The sequence below is a fragment of the Sphaeroforma arctica genome (assembly GCF_001186125.1).
Source record: "Sphaeroforma arctica JP610 unplaced genomic scaffold supercont1.283, whole genome shotgun sequence".
Lineage (NCBI taxonomy): Eukaryota > Ichthyosporea > Ichthyophonida > Sphaeroforma > Sphaeroforma arctica.
In genome coordinates, this window is record NW_014040275.1 from 2,547 (window position 1) to 11,639 (window position 9,093).

Sequence of the window (9,093 nt, forward strand, 5' to 3'; positions counted from 1 at the left end):
TATATATACCTGTCGACACGAATGTGGATTCGTATATACGATGAAACGCACAGCATCGTTCGGCGAATATGATTCCACGAGAGGATCTACCAGAGAAGCCAGTACGTACTCATATTATGTCTGATTGTACACATCGTATTCATCAATTTGACGTCTACATCATATACAGCAGTGTGATCACAATAAGCTTGATGTGCACTTACTGCACATTACTCGATCGCCACGTTGGACTGTCGTGTGCATCTTATGTATTAGTTCGGCATGCACATCCCGTATATAAGCTCGGTTGCGCTCAGGATGTATATTACGTTGACTACTAGACAATGTTATACGTGCACACGATACGGACACCTGTGATGTTATATGACATACCGTGTGTTTCAGAGTATCTGAAACTTCCAGATGCCCTAAAAGGATGTTCCGTATGTCTCAGTTTGTCAATGTATGGCTATTATGTCTTTACTTGTTCAATATTTCATCATGTGTATCTAATGTTAAATTTGATCAATATGCCATTGGTTGTTTGAAGGTGTCTAGTATATATTTGACTGTTATAGGATGGTGTGAATGTTTCACTATACGAGATTAACTTTGTATTTTTGTGTATATATTTATGCATGTATTCTGGACAGTTCACTATACGATAAAATCAGGGCATTCTCGTGTGAACCTATGGTATACCTAGCAGAGAATCTACACCATGTTCATATTCGGAGGCATGTACTGAGGGCGATTCAGTATCTTATACAAACCTTTTAAAAGAGTGTGTGAAATATATATATATATATTGCGCATAGTACCTGTGTGCATAGTCAACCATCACCACTACTTCGCACATAGGTATGTGCATAATTAAGGATGTTTACCATGTCTCCAGTATCGTTTTCTGTCCAACGCCTCTCTCGAAACATGAGTGTACAATACATTCCAAGGGGAAACCACTTGAATTTGTCGCATTTTGTCATTAACTTATGGGTATCACATAAGTGTCTCTTCTCGTCTCGTACACGACTCACCCAACTAAGCTATTCAAACTCAGCTAAGCAATCGCTTACTTTCTTTTGGCATCTTGTGATATATCGAATAGGCTGCCATTGCGCGAACTTGTATCATCCACACGTATATATGTGCATATACCAACATAATACATAGTAACTTTTAACATCTTGTGCTCATAAAAGTTGGAAGTAGGTACTAGAATTCACCACTAGAACATATAGTACCGTCCACTGTGCAACCTGTGTGTCTTCATTTAATTTTTCTGTATGTGCCTTCTTCTATCATGGCTCATACGTTCCGATTCATAATTGCTAACACACAACTGATACTACATACAGCTCCAGAATTGACGGAATATGGCTATCTCCTTCATCAACAAGGATCACGGCCTGTGAAGACAATCTGTGACAGCGTCCATGGGCAGGTTGGTTGCGTGCCGTGTTGAGTTTGCTCGATTGTTTTAGACTACCCCATTGTGGTCATGTGTTCCTGGAGTGTCCTACCGATCTAAGTACCACAAGCTTCATCGGTTGATATAACTTAGCCAGCAGACTTCAATGCTTAAGCTATCCGTGACTGCTCACCTATGTGTTGCTCTAACATACTCAGATCCCGCTGACGCCCGAAGAGTTGCAGTTCATAGACACACTGCAATTCCAAAGGCTCCGTGAGATCAAACAGCTTGCCAACTGTTACCTGGTCTTCCCTGGAGCGGTGCACACACGTTTCGAGCACTCCATCGGTACTTCGTATCTGGCCCGTCTGTGGACGAAGAAACTACAGGACTATCAACCAGAGCTGGGTCTGGATAAACGTGACATTGACTGTGTGGCTATTGCTGGCCTGGTTCATGATTTAGGTGAGTGCGCTGTTATAGTGGCTACCACAGTTATCACCTCTCGATGTTCCCTACCTGCCAACGATAGTTGAAGAATGGCCCTGTTTTCTGTGTTTCAATTGTATAGTTGTGATTTCACAGATATTCCGATAAAGGATATCTATGACATGTTTATACGCATCTTATGTTGACATTGCCATGCGTATCTTGTTTCATACACTCAGGTCATGGACCATTCAGTCATCTGTTCGACGGCCCTTTCATGAAAGCTATCCGCAAGCAAGGGTAGGTGTTTCAGAATTAAGATATATATATTCTCGAACTCAACACCAATGTCAAGTTTTCAATAATTTCCTTTATGCTTGTACACCACGCTTGCACCTCGGACATGAGCATAGTGAAGTCTGTGTACATGGCGGGTTATATCCTACCGAACTCTTGGGTCTATTCGTAGGCATATCACACTACTGTGCGTTACAGCATTATCGGATTGGTGCATGTGGACGATTATGTGTGTACGTATTCACTACTTTGATTATGTCGCCTTCATTCTAACCCTCGAGGCTGCTCTATCTATGTCTTACATTTTGTTGTATGTGGACTATTATGTGCGTACGTATATACTACTTTGATTAAATCGCCATCATTCTAACCCTCGAGGCGGTTCTATGTCATACATTTGGTTGTATGTGGACTATTATGTGCGTACGTATATACTACTTTGATTATATCGCCATCATTCTAACCCTCGAGGTGGTTTCTATGTATGTGGACTATTATGTGCGTACGTATATACTACTTTGATTATATCGCCATCATTATAACCCTCGAGTCTGTTCCATGTCGGGCACAGTGGCTCCCAAGCGACAGACAACTGGTCTCACGAAGATGCGTCAGAAATGATGTTCGATTATCTTATCGATCAGAATGGCATCGACTTCAGCAACACAGATCGAAGGTATGCTATGCCGCTCATTTGCACGTGTGAACACACAAATTCTGTGATACTACGAACCCGATGCAATCAATCTGTATACATTTCTCAATACAATCTATCTATGAACGTACCTGAATGAGCGGTATTGATGATTCTTCGAATCTGTTGCAGGCGCGAAAAAAAATGATTATTCTTTCCCGAACTAATTGGCTACTACCAAATTGCCATCGTACTTCAGCTTCGTAAAATCCCTTGTCCAAGGCAAACCAGTAAATTGCGCGGGTGAGGACCAGGAAAAGGTTTTTTTGTACGATATAGTTGCGAATAAGGTATGAGTGATCGTACGATTGTTCTAATTTCTTTACCAAGTGTGTGCGAGATGACAATTCACTCTGCGTGCTCAGACCTGGTAAGCAGACAGGTACGCATGCCACACAACAAAGTGCATGTGCTGTTGTGTGCCATGGTTTGTCCGTTGTGGACATCCACCGTCAAGTACTCATTGCCTGCTTTATGGACTACACCATACAGCAAAACAGCATCGATGTCGACAAGTTCGACTACTTCCTAAGAGACGCGAAGAACGTGGGGATTAAAACTGGTATGTTTGATAGTTCACTGCCTTTTATCAAGTATAGGTGTCACGCGGCGCTCCATACACTTTTAAATCGTGGCGTATCTGATATTTAACGTGGCAGTGTGATATGGTACTTCTTGATCCATAAGGTGACATACGGCCTGTCTTCGCACTTTTCTAAAGGCACTGCAGTGAGTGTATTGTGATACAAATTGCGTTTACCGCAATTGATTCCGTACACATATACGAACAGCATCTTTTATATTCCTTTCCAACTGTAGATTTCGACTATCAGCGCCTTATGGACAACAGTGCTGTTATCGGCAACCGAATTTGTTTCCAGGAGAAGATGGCCTTTCAAGTATACGATCTATATGGCGTGCGCTTTAAGCTACACAAGACAGTATACAAGCATCGCGTAGGTATGTGCCGCTGTCGGGAGCATCGTCAGCACCTGATTCCTCGACGTAGAATTAGGAGAAAGTAGAGCGGTCGAGTAGGCGTGAACACCCCCGTGTATGCGTGTATATCATAAAATAGCAAGTATGCACATGTAGGTCATCTGTAGTCACAATCACATACTGTGTGTATATTTGATTCTACATGGGTCATACACATATTCTGGACACGTATTAAGCTCGAAAGTATCTAATACACGCCAGGGAGAGCTGTCGAGGCCATGATGGTGGACGCCATGCTGCTAGCTGAGCCGTATCTGAAGTTCAGTGAGGCCATCCATTCTCCGGAGAGATTCCAGGATCTCACCGATCACACCGTCTTGAATGATATATGCCGCTCTAAGAGACCGGTATGATTATATGAGTGGAATCCCCTCGCATGACTGCATTCATATCTCCTTTTTTTTTCTCTCTTGTTCTGGGTGTGTCTCGGTAGCGTAGTCGGTAGCGTAGTTCTCGGTAGCGTTGAGTGTACATTCAATCTAAACTCAATTCCCGCTTGATTCGAACAGGAGTTGGAAGGAGCTCGGAAACTAATACAGCGAATGAAGATTCGAGACCTTTACAGCGTATGTCTACCCGCTATTCGCCTCTCTGATTACCTGATTGCTGAATTCAAGATAACGTATTCTGTTCCAAAGACCAATAATATATTTATTTTTCTCTCAGATTGTCCACGAATTCCTGGTGACCGAAGAACAGAAGCCAATCGTCAAAGAGGTAGGCTGTAGCGTCATTTATTCGATTGAGTAAATCCCAACTATTCTCAAAGGCCTATAAGTGCGCCCTGCCCCATCGATAATATAATACGTCACCACCCTCACTCATCTGATTTACATGTATTGGTACAGAATCTGACCAGGGAAGCTATAGCTGCAGCTGGTGAGGGGTCGTGGAATCTGAAGGTATGCATAATGTGGTGTGCTGTGTGCTTTGTGAGAAGCACATAAGACTGATCTCCGATTCATCGGAAAACTTACAAATCCAAGTCATTGCAGCTATGATGGAACATATGAATCTACGATGGCCTACACGAATGCAGTCGCAAGCAAAACACAATTCATACCTGTCAACTACTCGTACTCTGCGCACAACCAGAAGACAAGAAACTTTGTTGATGAAAAACAACCCAATTTAGACTGTGAGCTTGAACTATCACCGTACTGGCCATTCGCTGCACTAAATTATTTCCTGAGGTGTTTGTTTGTGCGAGAAAGCGTACATGGGTCACACCTGTCCTCACACTCAGCCTCTGCTCGCACCATCACACAGCCCGGAGACATATTCATCGACGAGGTGACCACTAACTATGCTATGAACAAGAAAAACCCTGTCGACAGTGTCAACTTCTATTCCCGCTGGGGTGCACAAAGTGAGTCAGTCAGCATTTGCTGCCACACTCCTTTTAAAACTTGTATATCTGTGTCTATCACATTTGAGAAGCTGCTTATTGCAATTGGATTGGCTGATGGAATTCGTGGTTTATTATCACCAAATTTTTCTCGTATACGCGCCGCTGATTTCTTCGTTGGTCAATTGAATGAATCCAAATGATACAACTAGTATTGATTTCTTGTGTGCAGACTCCTTTAAGATCCCGAAGGAGCAAGTCAGTGGTTTGCTGCCGAACACGTTCGAGGAAACTTACATCAAAGTGTACAGTTGCCACAAGGAAAAGGTGTGTATTGTAATGGTACTGGTGTGCGTTGCACGTAAGTATTGCCATTCACCTACGAAACAGCATCATCAAACCGTGAATGGCCTCACTCCTGATAAACTGCCGCACTGCCGAAATGTAGTTGGCACGTTTGATTTATAGATGTACAGCTTTAAAGATGATGCATATATCGAGCATTTGTACCGAATCACTAAATACAACCTTCAGACTGTATCGCAAAGTAGAGGTACGCACAAGACGGAACCATGTCACAGTCACCTCTACCGATGGCCGAACGACATTTAGTCTAAGAGATTGCTCGATCTTTATTCCATCTGGCGTATTATAAAGGCATTGGATATACTGACTCAAACTGACACATAGGCACGCTTGACCCCATTGGAGATATACCAACAGTCTGAACTCGGGATTCTCCCTTTCCTTCTCAGATGTATTTCGTGCAGCAAGCCCTTCAGATTGTGCTGAAGCGGCTCTTACCAAAGGAATCTCGGGTCTTCAGGTCCGCAATGACTATACCCTGCAAGGAGTCCCCATTCATCAGACGAGGGCAACCGCCTAGGACACCCTCGTTCAGCAGAATGGCCCCGGGATCTCATCCAGGTCTTTCAACAGCCTCCAAGCGGCGTAGATCAGAAAAGGATGTCAGATCCAATAGTCTACTGGGTAGGGATCTGTTCTCCGTGAAGGAGTAGCGTCGATGGTAGACACCTTTTGATATTTATATATTCGGGTGCCGCAGTCGAGTAGGAACATGCACAAACCTGATATGATTAAAACGTTTTTATGTCTATGTATACATGTATTTATACACGTATCTATGTGCATAATACTATATGCATATATTTGCGTGTGTACGTACATGTACGCAAAGACACTTTACTGAATTCAAAACAGAACTGATCTATGCACGCCACTGGCGTCTGTATATACATTGGTCCCACAGAACCAGCTGTCATTCCGCCCCAGATATACTGTTTGCATAGGTCCATCGCGTTTTACCTGGCATGCCCTTAAGAAAATATACATATCTATGAATGATAGTGTGCCTTCGATGTAGCTGTCGCTAATATCTATGTAAACGTAAACCTAAGCAGAAACAGATACTAAATTGTGTCTATAGCACTATGTGCTGGTATGCTTTTATGCTTCAATGTCAGAATATGACAAATTTGTAACTGTTTCTTAAATAATTGTCGGAAACAACATAATTACTCCAGAACAATGAGATCAAATGAAAGTAAAAAGTCGAATAGTTGCGCCGTAGAAAGCTTTGCATACTGTGCTTCTATTCACAATATCTTGGCCGTAATTTCGATCCAAAATTGGCAGCTTTTATAGCATAGGCTCGAAATTGTAGTAATTTTCTGCCCGAATTCTACAGATCCTATGAGCTCATAGCAGTCCTCACACAGTGAGTCCCGGTATGTTGTGATAGTTCTAAATATAGAGTCTGTATTCTAAATATAGCGTATAGTGTGTCGGTCAGCTCGGTCTAATGCGGTTAGACCCACGCGTTCGCTACCAGGCACAGCTATTGGCCATCATCTAGCGTCCTCGACAGTATCTTTGTCACCCAAGCCCTGTATACAGAAATTAAATATCAGTTAAGTTATAGCTTCTTGTGTCGCCAATTTCTGAGTGCAGTCGATATGTTGTGTACAGCAAAATGTTGGTGAGAATAAAACCAGATACATATTTTTGTTTATGATTGAGTATCAATAGATATACTTCATGTCTCAGTCATGTATACTGTCAATATATAACACAGTCAGAAATTTTTGGATGAATACATTACTCCAATGTTCTAGAGCTACTGGGCACGGGATCGCGATCAGACATTCATTTACCTGGCGTAAGGGATATACGACAAGCTGTACCACAGATTGGCGCCGACTTGAATGAAGACAAACAACAGGACCAGGATCTTCGACTTCCACTGCGGTTTGAAGTTGTATCAGATGTGGCAAAAGTGAGATCAATATACCGGACAATTTGCAACACCAGCAGGTTCATATTTCACTACAATTAGGACTAGCACAACCTACAGATGCGCTTAGCTTGTAGATAAAAATAAATCCCACACATTCGTTTCTTTAACTACCATTATATCCATCCCAATCACCTGTCTTCTTCCAGCATAAATTGTACTTTCGCGGGAATCTGGGCGCTTTCGAGATAACATACCCAAAACGCAGCAAAAAGTGTGAGTACTATACTGCCCAATGCGACAGCACTGGCCGTGGCGCGTCCCTCAGAGAACATGACCTTTAGATGTCCCACAAATCCAGAAAGGAAGAACGAGCTGAAAGATGGCAAGATAAATGACCATGGGTTTTCAGGAATTTCTCTGTATGTATATTATCCTTCAAGTACAAACGAACTGAAAGATGGCAAGAAAAATGACCATGAGTTTTCAGGCATTTCTCTGTATGTATATTATCCTTCAAGTACAAACGAGCTGAAAGATGGCAAGACAAATGACCATGGGTTTTCAGGAATTTCTCTGTATGTATTTTATCCTTCAAGTACAAACGAGCTGAAAGATGGCAAGAAAAATGACCATGAGTTTTCAGGCATTTCTCTCTATGTATATTATCCATCAAGTACATGCTTATTCTCATTGGAATCGGGTGAGATAGCTCGAACTACCATGCTCCGGCCATTTTCAGCAGTTGCGTATTTAAAACTAACAGTTCACGGGCATAGATGGTGGGTGAGTGGAACAGGGCTAGGCTGGAGTCGGTAGGAGAAACCATATAATCTACAAAGTGCGATCAAGCATGTCGGACTAGAAATCCCACGAAAAATAGACAACGAGGATAAGGTGCGACTGTTTACGCTAGAAACTGATACATAAGCAACTATCAAGACCCCAGGTAACTATTAGCATAGAATCAACGCCGCCTGCGACAATCTACAATCATACTAAAGTGATAATCAAACACATACATGAAACCATACAAGTGAGTATATGGTTCCTGTTTTACACACCTGCCGAACAGTAGGATGTTCCCTAAACTGTACAACACCGCGAAGGAGCTAAGATTGCCAAAGCCTATGGCTAGCACCCCTAGCAAGATCATTATAACGCCTATCCCGAAAGAAAGGGCGAATGCCTGGTACCTCTGTGCACGCGTTAGATTGAACCAGGTCGCCACCTAAGAATGAACCGGGACAAAACGAGATGGTGTGAGACAGGTTGTTATGTGAGATTATAGGCGTGACTTATAATATTTTTTAACGGACATGAGATACAATTTTCTCGTGCTTGACAACTCTTGTCCCCTAAAAGATATATTCAGCACGCTGGAATTCGATCCGAAAAGTATCCAGTAAAAGCAATCGAAGCAGAGTTCTATTATATCTCCATATTTAGTATCTACTTCACCTCTTGTCGTACGCCATCTATTAATCCAACATCGTCCGATTCCGTGGCCAACTCTATAGTATCTGGCTCGACGGCTATCGAAGTCGTGCTCTCCGTGTCTCTTCCACTACTGATTGTCCCACTGCTATTTCCTTGATCTGAGTCATCATTCTCTGTACGACCATTGAAATATATATGAGAAAGGGAGGTTTTATAATTTTGTTTCGACAATTGTGAAT

The 9,093-nt window shown here is 42.4% G+C and overlaps 2 protein-coding genes across 2 annotated transcripts in view; one reads left to right on the forward strand and one right to left on the reverse strand.

Annotated features, from left to right (window-relative positions):
* On the forward strand, positions 1–6,384 carry SARC_04792 (hypothetical protein). The gene is made up of 15 exons (XM_014301352.1): positions 1–101; positions 1,338–1,423; positions 1,609–1,858; positions 2,062–2,122; positions 2,691–2,795; positions 3,013–3,103; positions 3,306–3,375; positions 3,633–3,773; positions 4,014–4,159; positions 4,322–4,378; positions 4,479–4,529; positions 4,661–4,714; positions 5,082–5,181; positions 5,393–5,487; positions 5,916–6,384. The coding sequence occupies exons 1-15, from the start codon at positions 41–43 to the stop codon at positions 6,177–6,179; spliced, it is 1,632 nt and encodes a 543-aa protein (XP_014156827.1). The 5' UTR covers positions 1–40; the 3' UTR covers positions 6,180–6,384.
* A 405-nt stretch (positions 6,385–6,789) lies between these two features.
* SARC_04793 (hypothetical protein) overlaps positions 6,790–9,093 on the reverse strand; it is a 3,031-nt gene continuing 727 nt past the window's right edge. The window contains exons 2-6 of the mRNA XM_014301353.1: positions 8,876–9,027; positions 8,479–8,645; positions 7,672–7,789; positions 7,335–7,423; positions 6,790–7,067 (exon numbers count right to left, since the gene is read on the reverse strand). Coding sequence (XP_014156828.1) covers positions 7,019–7,067; positions 7,335–7,423; positions 7,672–7,789; positions 8,479–8,645; positions 8,876–9,027 — 575 coding nt within the window. The 3' untranslated portion in view covers positions 6,790–7,018. The remainder of the gene's footprint in view (positions 7,068–7,334; positions 7,424–7,671; positions 7,790–8,478; positions 8,646–8,875; positions 9,028–9,093) is intronic.